The following is a 20,141-nucleotide window of genomic DNA, read 5'->3' as shown; positions in this document are numbered from 1 at the left end:
GGCAATACTATCCAGACGTATAAAAGCTACATATGTTTTGATCTGTTTTTTAGCTTCTTGTTGATTTTGATTAGTTTTTGAATGTTTTTAAATATCTGTTTTTAACTGTCTTTTTATTTATAATGTTAATATGTCATGTTCTTTTTGTAAACCACTTTGAGGTTTATTAAAATCAAGCAGTATATAAATTTTGTTAAATAAATACAAATCACTTGCAGCTTGCTTTAAAATTACATATTTTTTGCCCCCCGTTGTAGTCATCAAGGGAATATGGAAACAATAGCCTGGGATTCTTTGTCCTTGCCAATAGATTTTATTACCTGTTGACTGAATAATAACCTTCTTCTGTGGCATGCTGAGCTATTCCACACACCTCCTGAGCCATCTCTGCAGTCCTCTCCATCAGCTTGCAGCCCAAAACACAAACTGAACCACATCAAAAACAAAATACAGCATCTTCATAAGTCAATTTGTTTAAGAACACAGCCCGTCTGGGCCCATTTTCTCTATTTGTAATGCCAGCGACGTCTATTCTCCCTGGTGTCAAGAGCACACTTTATTAATTATCCACTAAGCCATTCATTCTTTATCTCATACATGGCTGTAATGAATGTAATGGCATTGCACTTGGAGAGCTACAATTGATTTGTTCAAAGTAATCAGGGAAGGTCTTAAATGTGGATTTGTAGACTTGTTTGGCGAGCAAGGAGCCCTTGGATAATAGCTCTCACTCAGACTCCAGGTATGAGAGGTAAAAAATTATTCTTGAGCACTGGAAGATTTCCCTTAGCTGATGAAATTTGTAGCTGGATGGAGGGATTGATTTTAAAATCTCCTATTGACTGTGGTTGTATATAGCAAGAGGGTTTGTAATCTTGAATCATGCAGGGGATTTGCTGTCATATGGTTCGTTTGCAGAGAAAATTAAATTATTTCTGATTTGGTCCACTGCTTAGAAGATATTTGTCTTATCATCTGCTCCTTAACAGGGTTTCAGTTATTAAAAGCTCAAGGTGTGTCCTCACATAATGTTTTTCCAGGGATAGCACACAGTACCCTCCCCAAGGAGACCTGCCTGGAGACCACATTACTATCATTTAGGTGCCAGGCAAAAGCATTTCTAGTCTGCTAATATACGCATTCTTTGACTTAGAGCAGTATGATTTTATTCCCTTTTTGAATGGGTTGTTGCTTCTTTAGTTTGTTGATTTATTTGCTGTATTAGTTGGTATCCTTTGTTTTTAAATTATATATTTTTATTTCTTACTACTCTGCTCGCTGCCCTGGGAACATACATTTATGTTGAAACTGCAGCATATCAATTATGTAAATAAAATGAACAATAAATAAATAAGTGCATCCTGTCTTTTGCATCCACATACATCGGAGTAGTGTGACTGATGGCTGCATTCAGAACAAGAGACCCATCAGCAGGACCCTCTAACCAGTAAGGGGCAGAGAGGTTGCAATGTGCAAAATGATAGAGCACCCTAGAATCTTCTGTCTCTATGGAGCATCCTGTTCTGCTTGGGTGTGGGGCTCCCAGGGGATGTGGCAATGAATACCAGAGCCTCTTCCAGTCCAGGTCAGCAGTGCAAGGCAAAACAGGACCCTGGGCAGCTCCTAGTTCTTTCTGCTAGCTGAGTTTGGGATGATTTTTTTTAGCAAAGTCTTAGAACTTCTAGCTGTTGCTGGACTACGTCTCCCACCCCACTGCCAGGAAAGCTCTTTTGAATAATTAAAGGACCTGTAGCCTGTCCTGCAGTTGCATGCTCCTGCGTGGCTGTGGAGCAGAAGAGGCTGCAGGGGAACCCTCCTCAGATCCCGAGGATGATGGAAGAGCCAAATCTTCCAGCTGGGGCAGTATAGAAGGGGTTGCTAAGGGCTCCCCCTTGAGTGGGGCAACTGGAGCATCATCTGAATCAGTCCTCCTCAGGCCAACACTGGGACCCTGAAGAAGGGGACAGGACAAATGCATGCCAGGCAAGTCCCATGTTCATCTGGGTACAGGGTTTATTTTATTTATGCATTTGTTGTAAACATTGCTGCACCACCTTTTAGAGTTTAAAAAAACCTCCCACGACGTACAAAAAACCCATGTAAGCACTGAGGGTGGGAGATCTACCAACAATATATACAATTAAAACTCAGAAATTCAGATCAGCATCTCAGCTAAAAGCAGCTTGAAATAAATGGGTCTTCAACGTGGAGTTTGAGTTTTTGTCTGTAACATTACAAACAAAATATAACAAATGCAGTTTGGGGGCAAAAGTGGGAGTTGAAGGATTTACATATTTTTGCATAACTGCTTAAAGTGCAGTTTTTTTAAAAAAAAACTTACAAAGCCTGCCTGACACACGAGGGGAGACTAAGGGATGAGCCATTCTTATTTGTGTTCTGCTCTTCCTTAAAGGAGCTCTGGGCAGTGTATCATAAAAAGAGCCCTAGCTGGTTCAGGCCAATGGCCCATCTAGTCCAGTGTCCTGTTTGCACAGTGGCCAACCACATGCTTATGGGAAGCCCACCAGCAGGACTTGAGCGCAAAAGCACTCTCCCCTGCTGTGGTTTCCAGCAACTGGTATTCAGAAGCATAGCCATCATGGTTAGTAGCTATTGTCTAATCCTCTTTTAAAGCCATCCAAGTTGGTGGCCATCACTGGCTTTTGTGGGAGTGAATTCCATAGTTTAACTATTTTAATTTATTTATTTAACAAAATTTATATATGACTTGATTGTGAAAAACGTCTAAGCGGTTTACAAAAGAAATATGCTGTGTGAAGAAATACATTTATAGATTTTTGTTTTTAAATTATCCTCCCAACAACCTTGTAAGGTAGGTTAAGAAAAAAGATAAATAGTGTGACTAGCCTGAGATCAGCCAACAAGCATCATGGCTGAGTGAGAATGTGAACCTAAGTCTAACATTCTGACTGCATTATCACACTAATTCTTCTGGTGCAGAGTCTGAACAACAAAAAAAGAGTAGGTAGTGCTGTGTAGCAAATGGGAATGTGCAGAGAAGATGGTAAATTTGTGAGTCAATGCATCTTTTTTTCTAGTGTGTCTATATGTGACAGGAGAGAGTTGACGTAAGAAAAGTTGCATTAAATATTTTTAGATGCTCTTAATTGTTTTTAAATGTTTTAGATATGTTTCTATTTTATTTTTAATTATATCATTCTATGACTTTCTTGTTTGCCACCCTGGGCTCCTTTGGAAGGAAGAGCGGGAGAGAAATGTAATTGTTTAATTTATGAATTTCTTCCCATGATCCATCTCCAAGCAATTTATAATACCATTAGAACATATACAGAAGAATTGCATATGTAAAAACAAAACTTTTACATATATAAAAACAATAGGTTGTATTCAACTATGTCTTTCTCCAAGTACACCCATTGGAATTAATGAACCTAAGTTAAGTCACATCGATTTATTTCAGTGGATCTATTTTGAGTAAGATTAGCATTGAAATCCACCCAATTTAAAACAACATCAAATATATAAAATCAATTCATATCCGACATAGATACCAACTGGGATTAAAAAAGAAACAAACCTCCATTTAGGAGATTTGTTGAAAGAGGAAAGTCTTCAACAGGCGTTGAATGGACAATTACAATGGTGCCTGTCTGATACAGAACAGGAGAGAGTTCCAAAGGGTACGTGCTGCCACACTAAATGCCCAATTCCGACATTGTGTGGAGTGGACCTCCTGATAGGATAATATCTGCAGAATGCCCTTTCCTGCAGAAAGCAGGGTTCAGTTGGGGATTGAGACTCCCTCTCATAATATAATAATTTAATAGAGCAAGGATTCCCAAACTGTGGTCCCTGCTTGTCTGTGGCATGCCCGTATTAAATATTCATATTGATTTTTAATTGTGTTTTCATTGCTTCTTTTATTGTATTGTATTACAGTTTGAATTCTATGAAATGCACTGAGATGCAATACAAGAAATAAAAGACGCAATGAAAATACAACCAAAAAAACCATACAGCCTCTAGCACAGCACATGACAGTTACTACAACAGGCAGGGGGGAAATTGTTAGGTGGTCTGGCAAGACCTTCAGCAATTTTCAAGTGGTCTGTGGGGGGAAAGGTTTGGGAACCACTGTACTAGAATAATGATAATAATAATACTGTGCAATCTCATTGCCGTGCATCTCCGCAAGTCCCCATATATTAGGAGCTAGTGCCACAGCAGCTGGCCATTACAGCACAAACTTGGCTAATGTGGTGTAAGTTTCAGAGGTTTCACTGCTCCATGGCATCCATAGAAAAGGAAAAGTCCTGAACTTTCTCTCTGTTCTCTTTAGCCTTAGTCCTTACAGTTATGATGAAGGCTGCCTTTCCAACAGCCAGGATCACATTCCACTCGCAGCGCTTCCTCTGCTGGCCACATCATCCCCACAGTACCAAGAGGCAGTCGCCACGGTGATCCTGAGAGCCAATCAGGTGTACAGCGAGTTCATCAAATCCCAGGAAGGCACGTCATTCAGTGGCCAGGTTAGCAGGCTGCCGTGGTTGGTGGCAATGAACTGGAGAGTGACTGGAAAGCTTTTATCTTGTTTTTTGTGGAAGGTTATAAAAAAATCTTCAATTAATGCAGGAGGATTTTTTAAAATAAAAATCAATACTAGCTCTGTCACCCAACTGAATAACTCTTACTTGATTACTCACATTTTAATAGATGAATCAATTGATTAAATCTGCATATATTTGGACGCAAATAAAGCAATAGCTCTGAAGAAAAAAGTCAGTATTTGTTTTTTGATGTTAAATCGGCAGGCAACATCTAAGAGTCGCTTCCTCTTATATAGGAAGATCTATTTTTTTTTACCATGAGGGCCACATTCTCTTCTGGGCAACCTTCCAAGGGCCAAATGTCAGGGCCAGAGGCAAAAGTGGACTGAGCAACTCATGTTAATTTTACTTTTGTATAGTAGGCTAGTTTCTACACACACTCATGCACCCCTCTCTATCCTCCATCTAGGTAAGCAAGAGGCGTTCAAGAGTTCAAGGATGTGTTCCAGCAAGACAAAAACACTTGGGGTCCAAAATGGGCAGAGAGGGGTGTGGGCTGGGGACAGTTTTGAGGGCCAGACAGAGGCCTGAAGCTTCTCCACCCCACCATATATATTTGTAATTTTGTGTGAGAGTGAGGCCCCTTGTGCACCACACATTGAAAGCACTCTTATGCCACTTCGAACAGTCCTGGCTTCCCACACACAATCCTGGGAAGTGTAGTTTGTTATTAAGGGGTGCTGAGAGTTGTTAGGAGACTCCTATTCCCCTCACAGAGCTACAATTCCCAGAGTGGTTTTAACAATCAATCCCTCTTCCCAGGGAACTCTGGGAATAGTAGCTCTGTGAGGAGAATAGGAGTCTCCTAACAACTCTCAGCACCCCTTAACAAACTACACTTCCCAGGATTCTGTGGGGGAAACCAGGACTGGTTGAAGTGGCATGATAACTGCTTTGAATGTCTAGTGCAGCTGGGGGCTAGAAAGAGAAAAGAGAGAAAGAAATCCCTCATCTATGATATCAGATGATACTTGCATTTTTTCCTAAGTAAATAATCACAAGCAGTTACTAAAATTAATTACCATTTTAAAAATGTGCAATCTAAAAATTAAAAGCTGCCCTCTAATTGATCGGGGCAACTTTTCAGTCAGGCATAAGGCTTCTGTTCAGTTAAAAGAACTGATTCATTTACTCAGTGACACAGTACAAATCATACAGATCCACATGTTTTGCTCACCCCTCCCCAAAACATACAAGCAGCTGTCGACTGTGGTAAAAGCAACATTTCTACACCAACCTTCCCTAACCTGGTGGTGCCCTCCAGACATTTTGGACTACAACTCCCATCAGCCCCAGCCAGCACGGTGGGGACCAGGTTGGGGAAGCCTGCTCTAAATTCTGGGATTTTAACAGTTGGTGTTCCTTGAAAGGAACAATGAATGGTTTGGGGTTTTTCTTTTCTCTTGCCCAGGTGTGTTTGGTGGGGGACTGCGTAGGAGGGATCCTGGGCTTTGATGCTCTGTGCTACAGCAATCAGACTATATCGGAGAGTCAGAACAGTAGCCGGCGCGGGAGTGTTGTAAGCGTGCAGGTAAAAACACACACAGCCACATTATGGGATGGCAAGGAAATGCATGGCTCCCCACAGAAAAATGCTATCTTATCTCAGTAATCCAAACTTGTAGAACAGGCTGTCTTTGTTCCAGAAGAGAGGCAGAGGCTCGCTACTTAATTTTTTTTTAAGGCATAAGTCTGCAGGTTCAAAGCACATCTGACCTAAGCTGTGCTCTACACATCTTTTGTGTGGACACAGTAAGCCCTGTCAGCATTGCATTGCTCTTTCCTACCTCACCCACAGAGCATGTTAAAAGTACAAAAACACAGCCCTTCCTCTCTGTCTCCTCAGCAGAAACGTTGAGTGGTGTTCTACTCAGAACAGACCCATTGAAGTTTGATTCCTGCACTGAGCAGGGGATTGGATTCAATGGCCTTATAGGCCCCTTCCAACTCTGCTATTCTATGATTCTACGTTAATAAACGTGACTAACTTAGTTTCATTAATTTCAGCGGGTCTACTCTGAGCAGGAAGACAACTGTCTGGTTCATGCTCTGATCATCTCTAGCCTTGACTACAGCAAGCTTCTCCCCTCTGGTCTTCTGTTGTCTCACTTTGGCCCCCTCACCTTTATGCAGAATGCTCTGCTTTCAAAACTGTTCACCTCTCTCATTGCTCTGGGCAGGTGACTCCACCACTCCTTTAACCCTTAGCTTTCCATCTACTCCCAGTTGCTTCACAAGCTTCTCATCCTTATCTTCAAAGACTTTAATGGCCTTACCCCTGTTCTGTCTCTCAGTCCTTAGATCCTGACACATCCTTGCCTGTGACTTTCACACATCCATATTGTCCATCTTCAGCCGTCTGAAGGTTTCTGACTCCCTTATACAAGTCTGCCCTTTCTCCATTGCTGCCCTGTATGCCCAGAACTGCCTCCCAGAATGAGGGTTGTAAGAAAACAGCAAGTTATGTTCCGAACTGTATTCGTCACAATCAATGCTGTTTCCATTCTATTGCAGTTCACTTTCCGCCAAATACTACGTTATTCATCTTGCTGTCCACTATTTAATATAAGTTACATAACTTACATTTATTTCAATGTAAAGGGAGTGTTGAAACAATGTAAAAAAAGTCATTAATTACATTTCATTTGCGGACTTAAAAGCAATAATGTAAATGAATAGTGATAGTATTTGCTTGACTGATTTCCGTTCCTGACCACAGAGGAACGTGCAGCAATTTCTGCTTCCTTTTCTGTCTTCATCAGAATTCACCAACATCCCTACCCAAAACTCCTCTGTGGTGATGCCACCTCTCTTACATCCTTCAAACCCTTCCTCAAAACTTGCTTTTTCCATGAAGCCTTTGGCACAACCTCCTTCTCCTCATATCCCTACTGTAAATAAGACTTAAGTATGTGTAGCTGTAATAATTGCACTTTTTCCTTATTCTTCCCCTGCCTCCCTGTTCTTCTGTTGTTCCCCCTCTACTGAACTTTAGATTGTAAGCTCCTCTGGGCTATTGTGCTGAGTAGTACCACACACACTATATTAATGACATCATCATCATGTACATTTGTTAGTCACTTTACACAAAAATACTCAAAGTGACTTAACAAGATAAAATACAAACAATTAAAAACCAGAACATGTATAACAGTGTACTATACAGAATTCCTAAAATGCTCATCCAACAACACAAAGGGACAAGTCCTACCCACCCCACTAAAAGATGAACACCATAGAAGAGGCCAGCTTAGTTCTCAAAGGCCTGAGTGAAGGAAAGGTTCTTAGCCAGGTGCCTAAAAACTGGTGATGAAAGCACCAGGGCTGTTTCCCTGGGTAAAGCATTCCACAAACGGGGCCACCACTGAAAAGTCCTGTTCTTTTGTGGCCATCCTCCGCACCTCCCTCAGGTGAGACAAATGGAAAAGGGCCTCTGATGAAGACCACAGAGTGTGGTTCATATGGGGAGAGAGAGATTATGATGACACTATATTGATGATGATGATGATGCTACTGTGAGGAAGGATGGGATATAAATTTAATACAATAAATAAATAAATGCAATAAAGATAATGATGACGATGGCTGGATCGCTAGCCCACCACTGCTTGAGGAGCTAGGGGTCAAACACTGACATCTGGCAAGTCCAGTGACAGCCCACAGGGCTCATGGTTGGGCAGTGGGTCTTCTGAGTTTTTCCAATGGAATGTCAACGCGATTGCCCTTTGTCAGGGGTCTGACGCCTAGGCCTTGTGCCCTTCAAATTCCAGGACACTGACCTCTTGTCTCCTGGAATCATTGTGAACAACAGCTACTGTTCAGGGGCCTCCAACCTGGAAGCCAGCCGACACCTCAGCCGGAGCAACATTGACATCCCTCGCAGCAACGGGGAGGATTCCAGGAAGCAGCTGCCACGGAAGAGAAGCGACTCCTCGACCTATGAGCTGGACACCATCAAGCAGCACCAAGCCTTCCTCTCCAGGTAGGGTTGCAAAGGGGGGAAGAGTGCTGGGGCGGCTGCTGTAGAGTGTGCTGCTGCTGCTGCTGCTGTTGTTGTTATTATTATTATTATTTTCCGATGATTTGGTACTTCAGTATATGTTTGTTAGCCCTTTGAGGGGTGGAGCTGAAAATGCAAGATACAAGTGAATTAAGGTCACCTCCACACCATACATTTAAAGCACATTTATACCATTTTAACAGTCATGGCTTCTCTCCAAAGAATCTTGGGAACTGTAGTTTGTGCCTCACAGAGCTACAGTTTCTAACACCCTTAACAAACTTCAGTTCACAGAATTCTTTGAGGGAAGCCAGGTGCTTTAAATCTATGGTGTGGATGTGATGTAAGAGGTGACCACTTCTTGGGGCCAAAATGCATGTGACGGAGGATACCCATGATGCGATAGGAACATAGGGAGTTGTCCTTATACTGAGTTAACCTGGGATAGTCTACTTTGACTGGCAATGAGTCTCCACGTTCTCGGGGCAGGAGGGAACTTTCCATCACCTGCTATGTGATCCTTTTAATGAGATGCTGGGGATTGAACCTGGCACCTTCTGTAGGCGAAACATTCAGCCTTGGCCCCTCCCCATAAGGACTCACAACTTTTGTTTAAACAGGCACCAAATTTGACAGGAGCATCAGTGCTGGGGGAGTGAGTGTTTAACCCAGGTGTGGGAAACCTTGGGCCCTCCACTTGTTGCTGGACTGCGACTTCCATCATCTCTGGCCATTGGCCATGCTTGCTGGGGCTGATGGGAGATGTAGTTCAGCAATAAGCCCAAGCTTTCCTGCATTTCCCTCCACACTGATTCCCTGATCTAAATTGCTTCTGAAGCTATGTATATATATCTACACACACACACACACACACACACACACACACACACACACACACACACACACACACACTGGGTGGTCTTGGACAATTCCGTCTCTTGGCCTCAGTTTCCTATCTGTGAAATGGGAATAGTTGGGATCCACGTTACAAGGTTGTTAAAGAACAGATTTCTGTAAAATAAACATAAAGGACTGCAGATCTCACCAAAAGAAACATAAAGGAAATGCTAGAGATGATAAAAGGATTGTGAGAAATTGTTATCCACATGTTTGTTAACAGTTTTTCAGAACAGGTGGACCCTGTGGGGGCCTCGCCAAAAATGCAACTTAGCCTCACTCACCACAAATGCCGTCAAATGCGGCTGCTGTGGAATTTGTACTACAGGCTGTTCCCAGCTTATGCCCATAAAATTCTTATTTCCAACCATGTAGTCATATATTTTATTTTACCCCGTGTATTTTCTGCAGGAAAAATATCTTGCTAATATTAAAATGATTTAGCGGATTCTGCCGCGGTTATTTGTATTACTCTTGGCACTAAAGAATATCTTGGACTTGTTGTCTTCACCAAGTTCTACAAACTTTGGAAGGATGGAATATTTACACCTGCTTTGCCTCCAGACCCTCTCAAGTTTCCACCAGCCCTTAAGAGATTTGGGGCTTGACATGGAGGAAACTCAAACATTGGGGATTTTTAAGCTCAGGTGTCCTCAGCTAGTAAGAATTTAGCTGAGATATTACCAGGAAGGAATCGTTTTTTCAGACTTGTTTACCCGTAGAGAACATGTTCTGTAGATATTCCCTTGAGCATCAGCCATGAATTCCTGGATATCACAGAGGATTCTGGGGGACGGAGTAGGATGCATGTGCTGTTCATGCAGTTAGCTGACTGGGCCCTTCTCCATTCCCCATGTGCAAAGGAGGAGTGTTGTAAGACAAACCTGATGCTCTCCTGCATCTGTGCATTCCAAGGAAAGATCCATGGCGGGTGGCAAGCTGTCTTCCAACTTCCTAAGCTTATGTATTGTTAGTAACCTGATCAGCTACCACAGCGCTCTGGGTGCCCAGCCACACAGTTTGGGAACCACTTTATTCAAGCACAAGCAGCCAGCCTGCAGCACAGTAGCAGAGGCAACAGAGTTTGTGGCATTCCTGGTGGAGAAGCTGAAGCCTAGCTGTATCGTAGTCAGGCTGTGTACACGCAATATGTTTAAAGCATGTGATTTCCCCCAGGAAGAATCCTGGGAACGTTAGTTTACAGTTCCCAACACCCTTAACAAACCCAGGATTCTTGGGGGGAAGTCATGTGCTTTAAATGTACGGTGTGTATGCATCCTGAGACATACATTCTTGACTACCTCTCCAGTATCCCCATCTGTTCTCTGACTCACACTAAGTCATGGGGGCTGCCTATGAATTCAAGCATGTCTCAATCTTTGGGCTTGCTTTGTAGGATTCTTGCCCCACAGGCTTCAGCTCTGTTAATATGAAAGGAAAGAGTGACCGGCTCTTGATAGGTGGGCAGGATGCATTTTGTGACATGTAATTGATCACATGAGCTGTACAAGTCCTTGGGTGCAAGGCCTTGCCATGCTGTAAATGTGTAAATTTATGTGTGTACATTTTGAGCAGGTTGATAGGCAGCATGCAAAGAGGCAAGACTCCCTTCCTGCCAATTGTGATCTTTCTATTTCTCTTTCCTCTCTTACTTTTGTTTCTTTTTCTTTTCTCTTTTATTAATCCCTTAACACTTGTCCCAACAACTTCTTTGAGGAAGAAATAGGTAAGCACCATTCACAGCTTTCCGTTCTGTAGAGAAATCTAGAACAAAGGTTCCCAAACTGTGACACCTGGACCACCAGTGGTCCATGAGCTTCTTTCAGGTGGCTTGCAGAATGCCTGCATTAAATACTCATATTGATTTTTAATTGTATTTTTATTGCTTCTTTCATTTCTATTTCATTGCAATTTGAATTCTGTGGAATGCAAACTGAAATGCAATATGGGGGAAAAGGTTTGGGAACCACTGATCGAGAACATTGGAGGATCACATTTGAAAAAAAGAATCTTAGGTTGTAACCTTATGTGTGCTGACTTTGGAGTAAACCCCACTGAACACAGTAGGACTGACTTCTGCGTAAGCATGCATAAGACTGCACAGCACTTGCCATAGGAATAGAGAACAGATTTTTAAAAGATAAGGTTACTGTATATTGGACCAACTGGCTGCTTAAACATTCTGCAAACTTTCAAACCTGGTCTGATTCTTTTCCTGTCATGAAGTGAAATCAGTTTGGAAGAGGTATGAGAAAGCAGCTCTTCTCCAAAATATCTAGGTTTGAAAATACAAAAGAAAAATGGTGCAGTTGAAAGGGTTATAAATTACTGGGGAAACTATTTGGGCCACCAAGTATACTGTATAGAGTTGTTTCTAACGCTGGTCCTGCTCGGAATAGAACCACTGAAATTAATGGACATGACTAATTTAGATCTATTAATTTCAGTGGGTCTGCTCAGTGTTAGGACTAACATTGGATAGAATCCATAATTCTTATATTGCATTCTGGGGGCCCAATATGGCTGCAACACCTGGTGTTTATATCAACAAACAGAAACACTTTCCTTAACGATAGATGCAAATAGGACTGAGTTTTTATAGGAGAGGGAAGAGCAGAACTTCCCAGAAAATGATGCCTTTTGCCTGAGTACCGTGTTTTATTTTGTTACATTATTTGCTGCTAGAAATGACTCCACAATCAATTCCACGTGATGTACAGCACCTAGCATAATGTTGCCACAAAATAAATCTTAAATAGTGCTAATATGCTTCCACTAATTGAAGCGGCCACAGTCCAGCACTGAAGCTACACTCATCCACAAACAAACATGTTTCCTAATGAGCATCTTCCTGTGTGTTAAACCTCTTTAGGAACTGCATGCATCATTAACCACAGCATGATGTGCATTCATGATTGTCTGGCTGGTAGCTTTGCTTTTTTCACTGTTGCTTACAGACTGTTTCCTTCTCTCTCTAGTTTACATTCTAGCGCTCTGAAAAACTACGCAGGATCAAGGAGATCAAGTAGCTCCACTGTGCTGGATGGAGGGAATCTTGGGAAATTTGAGTTTGAGATCACAGATTTCTTCCTGTTTGGATCTCCCTTGGGGCTGGTCCTAGCACTGCGAAAAACCGTCATTCCTTCTCTTGACAGTAGGTTCTGGTGTGGGACAGAGGGTGGTTTGAAAATACTTTTTGTTCCATTGTTAAAGGGCTTTGTGAGCAAAGAAGCAAGCCTGGAAAACAAAAACTATAAAATAGATTAACATATAGCTTTTAGAGCAGTGGGACCAGTTTCAAAGTGGTGTCACCGGTTTCAAATGTGCCTTTTCCTCTTTAGGGCTGAAAAATAATTAGCTGTATAAATTTGCAACAAATCTGGTTGATTGGCTAGTGTCCATGATGTCACCAAAGCACCTCCCTCAAATCCTTGAACAGTTTCTCAATTCTTCAAAATGTTTCCATTAAAAACAAGATAAGCATATTATGGCACTTCAAAAATATGCTTAAGGCAGGCAGTCTGCCTAAATAATGAGGCATGATGGGGTAAGATAGATGGCCAACCCTGAGTTTCATTAGTAGAATGTAGACATGCCATGCAAATTGCTAAGCCGAGCTTAGCACAAAATCTACAATGACTTCTCTTTGAAGGTTAGGTCTGTCTTCATAGGAATAGAGGAAGCTGCCTTATACCATCAAGGATAAGTAGAAGGCTTTAACCTGAGTTAGTGCTGTAGGAATTGCTACATGTTTAAGTATCTTGACAATTTTTCTGTTGTTGATTATCTTTGCTCTTGTGGTGTGTTCTGATTTGTTCTCTAGTCATTCTTGCTGATAAGAAAAAGGGGTAAGAAATGGCCTGAATTTCTATCTTGTAAAACAAGGCGGAGAACATGAAATTACATGAAGGACAAATTGAGCAAGACATTAAAAGAACTGTCATGTGGACTTCAGGGCCAGTTGACTGCCACAGGGCCAAACTATATGTGAGGGCAGTTACTTTTTATTCACATATCTGCCCTGTTTACGTATAAAGTGGGCAGTGATGGCTAATTTCTGCATCAAAAGAGGCAGGTGGCTGAGGAGACAACCATGCATAGTTGCAATTGCAATAGCTGACCTTTGTTTTTGCTGTATTTTTAAATGGTTTTTACTGTACAGGTTTTTTTGCTTCTTGTGAACCACTTTGATATTTTTAAATGAAATAGCGGTATACAAATATATTTATAAATAAACACCAAAGTCAGACCATTGGTCCATCTAGCTCATTATGGTCTGGACTGACAACAGCTCTCTGGGGTTTCAGACAAGGAATAATGCCCAGTTGTACCTGCAAATGCCAAGAATTGAACTGGGATATTGTGCATGCAAAGCAGATGCTCTGCCACTGAGCTATGGCCCTTCCCCTTCATTACAAGCACTTGTATGTTTTATTGAATAAAATATTGGTTATGCAGTTACTTTGAAATGATTCAGGACTGTGCAATAAACCACTGAACAATAAGGTGTGACGAGGGCTTAGTAAAGACTGTTCCCATAAATATCAGCTGCCTTTAATGTTATTTACATGCTGGGATTTGAACAGCTAACCAATAATATTTTTTTATTTGTAAAAATGTCTATACTGCCAACATTAAGAAAAATACCATGGCAGTGAAAAGTATAATGTTGTCTGTCCCCAGTGAATGTTAAATAATGTTAATAAGTTAATGTGATAAAATCAGCAGCAAGAATGTCAGCTGTGGACTCCAGTTTTAATATCTTGTCCTTATCTCTCTCTTCCCCTCACCCCCCTTCTCTTTCATATTGCTTAGTCTTCCAGTTGAGACCAGCCTGCCAGCAAGTCTACAACCTGTTCCATCCTGCAGACCCTTCCGCCTCACGCTTGGAACCACTTCTGGAAAAGAAGTTCCACATTTTACCACCCTTTAATATCCCACGCTACCAGAGGTTCCCTCTCGGGGATGGCAATTCGGCCCTCCTGGGTAAGTCAGCTTTTCATCACCAAAAGCCAAGTATCCATGGCCACGCCAAGGTGATGACCATGTCTGGGCTGTACCACTTTGGTATTCAGGTGGGGGATACACATGATTGGACTTCCCTCTACACAGAAAGCTAGCAAGTCAGGAAGAAGGCTAGACTTGGATCCTCCTTCCCTCTAGCATCTGTTTTTCTTCTTTTATTATATGAAGAAGGAGCACCTGATCATGTGCATCCATGCTTTCTGAAGTGGTATGTTCCATAATATACAGGCTTCTCACCTCGGTAAGAACTTGGCCTAGGAAGGCTCATGCAGTTACAGAGATCAATTCTGGGCATATGAGCAGCATTTGAATTGGCATTAGAGGTGCTGGCTTGAGTACGCTTTGCAACTAGGCCTCCCCACTGGGTTCTTCAGGCCTGTATCCCAAAAGAGTGGGTTCTAGCTTTGTTGACTCAGTGCTGAGGGAGAGCCACTTTGCCAAGTTCAGAGCTTCTCTTTTCCCCTATTAGCCCACGAGGGTAGAGAAAAAGTTCCAGGTAATGCAGAGTAGGGTGTGTCTTCTTTGCTACACATTTAAGCGTCTCCCAAGCCGATTTTGCTGACATGAGTCACGATGTCATGATGGTTTCCAGTCAAGGTAGGCTGAGAACTGCAGTTTTGTGAGGGTGATGAGATGATGCTGTCAGCACCTTCTCAAAACTGTGATTGTAAGAGCACTTCAGAGAAAGCAGCGGCATTTTTCTTTGTGTTTTTCTGCCTGTTTGAGCTCCTCTAGGCAGGGTTGTTTCTTGTTTGTTTGTTTTTTGGTGGTGGGTGTATAATTTGAGGGGGGTGTATCTGCAATGTATCACTGATACAATAATAGTGCATTACTGGTGGGGATTTATACTGAACCGTCCATACATCATTCCACTTTAATAGTTGTTCTGCAATGCTTCCAGGGCCGGTTCTAAATAATAATAATAATAATAAAATTTTATTTATGAGTCGCCTATCTGGCCGAATTAACGGCCACTCTAGACGACGTACATTAATACAATAAAATACAATATACAATCAATAAGACCATCATTCATCTAAACACCACTCTACCAATTAATAACAACATTAATAACTAACCCGCCCCAGAGATCCCGTAGGCCTGCCTGAATAGCCAGGTTTTCAAGGCCCGGCGGAAACCTATTAGGGAGGGGGCATGGCGAAGATCGAAAGGAAGGGAATTCCAGAGGGTGGGGGCCACAATCGAAAATGCCCTCTCTCTAGTCCGCACCAGTCTCGCTGTTTTAACTGGTGGAACCGAGAGAAGGTCTTGTGCGGCTGATCTCGTCAGGCGGCACAATTGGTGATGCTGGAGGCGCTCCTTCAGATAAACTGGGCCGAAACCATATAGGGCTTTAAAGGTCAACAGCAACACCTTGAATTGGGCCCGGTAAATAACTGGTAGCCAGTGTAGATCTACTAACACCAGAGTAATATGATCACGGCGATGGCTATTCATGAGCAACCGAGCCGCCGCATTCTGTATCAGTTGTAATTTCCAGACCGTTTTCAAGGGTAGCCCCACGTAGAGCACATTGCAGTAGTCTAAGCGAGAGGAGACCAGAGCATGTATCACCCGTGGGAGCAGATGGGCTGGAAGGTAGGGTTGTAGCCTTCGTATCAGATGTAATTGATACCAAGCTGCCTGGCTCACAGCCAAAATCTGAGCCTCCATAGACAGCTGGGAGTCAAGAATGACCCCAAGGCTACGGACCTGGTCTTTCAGGGGCAAGCTTACCCCATTGAACACCAGGTCTATATCTCCCAATCTTCCCTTGTCGCCCACTAGCAACACTTCGGTCTTGTCGGGGTTTAGCTTCAGCCTATTCCTTCTCATCCATTCACTTACGGAGTCCAGGCACTTGGACATGGTATCCACAGCCAGCTCTGGTGAGGATTTAAACGAGAGATAGAGCTGAGTGTCATCCGCATATTGGTGACACTGCAGCCCAAAACTCCTGATGATGGCTCCCAGCGGCTTTACATAGATGTTGAATAGCATGGGGGAGATGATAGAACCCTATGGCACTCCACAAGTGAGAGGCCAAGGGTCTGAAACCTCATCCCCCAATGCCACCCGCTGGCGCCTGTCTGAGAGATAGGAACGGAGCCACCGTAAAACAGTGCCCCCTATTTCTAATCCCTCCAGGCGACCTAAAAGGATACTGTGGTCGACAGTATCGAAAGCCGCTGAGAGGACAAGGAGGGTATATTCTCCCCTATCTAACACCCTCCTCATATCATCCACCAGGGCGACCACAGCTGTTTCAGTTCCATGTCCAGTCCTGAAGCCCGATTGGAATGGATCTAGATAAAGGGCAGCCAGGTGCTATGTGTGCTCATCCATGCCATGAGCCAAGATGGCGGCAGAGGCTTCAGCCCCTTAGGGAAACCTCGGCCGCCATCTTTGTTAAGGGCAGCGCTGCTCATGTAACCACAGAACAGCTGAGAAAGGCATGTTAAGCAAGGGAATGGCGAGGGCTCCAAAGCTCTCACCATGCGATCCGCGGCAGCAATCCTGCTGCGAATCGCGGAAGGGGAGCAGAGGGGCCTGGGGCCGGCTTGTGCCCAAGGGCCCCAGCATATTGGGGCTGGCCCTGGATGCTTCCCCAATTTTACCACATTATTGCTATCTTGAGGGGGGCACTCTTGTACTATAACACAACAAAAGCAGGACAAAATATAAATGGGAACATTTGTGGTATAAAAAGTTACAGGATTTCAGCAGGAAGCTATTGGACATGCAGTGATTGGAAACAAAGCAGAATGTCCACGTTGAAACTTTTGCAGGTGCAAACAGTATTGAAAGTGGAATTGTGTATAACTGCCCCAGTACCATCATGAGCACAAGTCACTATGAATGCACGATGAAAAGGATGTCTGGAAGAGAGATGTGAAGCCCAAGGAAAAAGACGGAAACATTTTTTCAGGCCTTCACATCCCTAGGCTGGAGGGACCCTTCGTTTAGTGTGAACATGCCTTTAGCTCCTGGCCCCAGTATTCCTGTCCTGCTCAAACTGATCCCTTTGCACAAGACAGACAACTAATTGCATTTTGGTTCCTTAGCATGTTTCGAGCCAAAGCTATCCCCACCCAGCCCCAATCTGTGGCTAATTGCCATTGTTTGCACAAGCATCATGAATACCCTGTGGGGTTTGCCATTAATCATGGGCTGACAAGTAACCCAGCTTTCAAAACTGAGGCAAGTACTTCTGTTGATTTTAAGTGTGAAGGGGGGGCGTGAGTTTGTTTGGCTCCACCGAAGAGACAAAACTTGTGTCAGCTCCTGTTTCTACATGCATCTATACATGCCCTAAGGCTCAGAAGTGTTTTCACCAAGACCCACTCTTGAATTTTTTTGGGTGTACCCTGTACTGACAACTGTGTGTATTCTCTACACCACTGAAAGCTAGAAATGTGCCTCTTTGAGCAGGGAAAGGAATATGATTCTGGTACCTTGGGCTTTACTTAGAAATACTTTACTTTATTTAGAAATAAAGTGCATTATGTCTTACTGAATTCTTTCCAAGTATGTGTTTTGGTTCACAACCTCAAAGAAGCCAAATCCCATGCCACCACATGGCACAGGTAAGTATGGATGTGGATGGTTCTGACCTGAACATGCCTTGTGGTCTAACTATATGTGATGTCAGCAGATCTGTTACAGAATTCATGTCACTACTGAACAGGCATAAAAGGGGTTGGGGTGATTTCATGCGGAGAGGCAGCGGGTGAAAGAGGGTGCTAAACCCTTTCCCCACCCACCTTCACACTGTTGACCCTTCAGTTGTTTTTCTCCCAACTGGACTCCAGGACTGAGAGAAAGCCTCACCAGGAGCAGCAGGCGTGAACAGGGGCTGAACCTTCTCTGCTTTCTGACAAGGACGCTTTAAGCCACCCCACTCTCTTCATACCCGTTCAGACCTGGGCACCATCACATCTAGCTAGAGCCCTTTGACTTTCTTTCCTGTGCCTGAAGTCCTTCAGAGAAGGTCCTGAGCTGTTGTTGACATCAGTTGTGAAGTCTCTTGTTGTTACACTTTCTGTGGCGACACGTCTGTTGCTTTTTGCCCCATTTGTTTTCTTCCCCATTTGCTTCTAGTTGAAACAGTCCAGAGCAACCCTCTCCTTCTCGTAGAAAGCAGCCCTCTGGTTGCTCTCCAGAACCAGGACAGCTTCATGGAAACCAGTATCCCTGTGCCCATCCTGAATTGGCAAGATGTTTCCAGTAAAAATCCTGGATTTGCTGAGTGTGTGTAACCTGCCCTTCTCTCTCTCCTTACTGTCTTGTTGTGTCATATATTCTCGGGATTGTGGGTGATGCTTGATAAACATCCAGTTGCCCCCACCCCCCAGGATCCTGAAAGCTTTCCCTGCTGCCTTAGAGGCCCGGTTGATCTCCCAGGACAAGAAATGCAGAGAGAGGGACACTATTCTTTTCAGGTGACCATCTGATGTATACAAATGTTGGAGTTATATAGAATTCTTAAACTACAGTGCACACAGCAAATTCTGGAAACATGCAAATACAAAAACAGGTGGCACTGTGCCTCTTTATGTTTAAATTTTGAGGGTAGGATTACTTATTCCTAGGGTTGGGGGAGAAATTCAATTCAGTTTGCTTTTAAAGGCGAACCTATCAAATTTGCACTTTCTGGAAAAAAATATTCAAAGTGAAACACAGCCATCCTTCAAAATTTGCACTTGTTCAAATTTTGTGGTGCAGCTCTCCAACCAATATTTTCAAAAATGCATATATTAGAGAAAAGTGTGCCTAAAAATGCATAAGTGAAAATAAAGTACAAAAATGCATTATATTTAGGGGAAATTGCTTTGTAAAAATTTGTACATTAGGCAAAATTGCATACAAAAGTGTGTTTATTCAAGGAAATTCACATTAAAATGCTGATGAATTTTCATGAGGATTTTTTTAAAACAATCACAAATTGCTGCAGAAATGTGGAGACCTGAATTCAAGATTGCATATCAAAGCAATCCTCTTTTTTCTTTTTCTTTGCCATGGATGCTTGGTTCTGCAGGGAGTGGGGAGGTACAAGCTGTGTGCAGATGATGCCAGCTAAGCCAAGAAGAACCAATTGAGACATCTGCCTCTGCTGGTGGTGGTGGTGTTTGATAGAGATTCTCTGGCCTGGATTCAGCCAAGCTCAGGCAAACAAGCTTGCCCAAAATGCTTGCCACAAGTGCACAGAGCACAGTTTGGAATGCTGCTGCTTTGAAGGGTGTGTGGTTTGGTGCAAAGTCACAGACTGATACATCATCATTCACAGTGATGAGCCATTTCCTATCTAGGTAGAAAAAAACAAGTGGTCAACCACAAGTGGCTACGTAAAACTAGAATCAAGGGATGCCATGTGGTGCTGCAAAAAGAAGGCAGCAAACGTAAATCCCAGTGACTCAGCGTATAGTTGAGTCATTTTCCAGGCTGCAGTGCTAGGAAAGAAAAAACATTCCTCTGCACACCCAAATCCATTTGTACTGCTCAGTCTGGGAATTTAAAATTCCTGACTTTGGGTTAAATGTTGCAGATTAGCATGCCCATGTGTCCTACTTTACAGAGGACAGTCCTCTATTTGAAAGTGTCCTCTATTTGAAGGGCTGTCTGATTCAAGC

The 20,141-nt window shown here is 43.0% G+C and overlaps 1 protein-coding gene across 11 annotated transcripts in view; it reads left to right on the top strand.

Moving 5' to 3' along the window:
- Positions 1-20,141, top strand: part of PITPNM2 (phosphatidylinositol transfer protein membrane associated 2) — a 317,406-nt gene that overhangs the window by 260,254 nt on the left and 37,011 nt on the right. For 8 of the 11 annotated variants that reach the window (XR_009759680.1, XM_061603246.1, XM_061603251.1 and 5 more), the window contains 6 exons: positions 4,322-4,511; positions 6,001-6,120; positions 8,360-8,571; positions 12,465-12,640; positions 14,302-14,472; positions 18,613-18,762. Coding sequence is in view for 10 of the 11 variants with exons in the window: in XM_061603246.1 (XP_061459230.1) it covers positions 4,322-4,511; positions 6,001-6,120; positions 8,360-8,571; positions 12,465-12,640; positions 14,302-14,472; positions 18,613-18,762 (1,019 nt within the window). In the remaining variant the exon portion in view is untranslated. Of the gene's footprint in view, positions 1-4,321; positions 4,512-6,000; positions 6,121-8,359; positions 8,572-12,464; positions 12,641-14,301; positions 14,473-18,612; positions 18,763-20,141 lie in introns of those variants that run through there. The other 3 variants (XM_061603252.1, XM_061603250.1, XM_061603253.1) reach the window with 2 other exon arrangements.

The sequence above is a fragment of the Rhineura floridana genome, chromosome 19, assembly GCF_030035675.1.
Source record: "Rhineura floridana isolate rRhiFlo1 chromosome 19, rRhiFlo1.hap2, whole genome shotgun sequence".
In the NCBI taxonomy this organism is placed as follows: Eukaryota; Metazoa; Chordata; class Lepidosauria; order Squamata; family Rhineuridae; genus Rhineura; species Rhineura floridana.
This window is presented reverse-complemented; position numbering and strand designations above follow the sequence as displayed.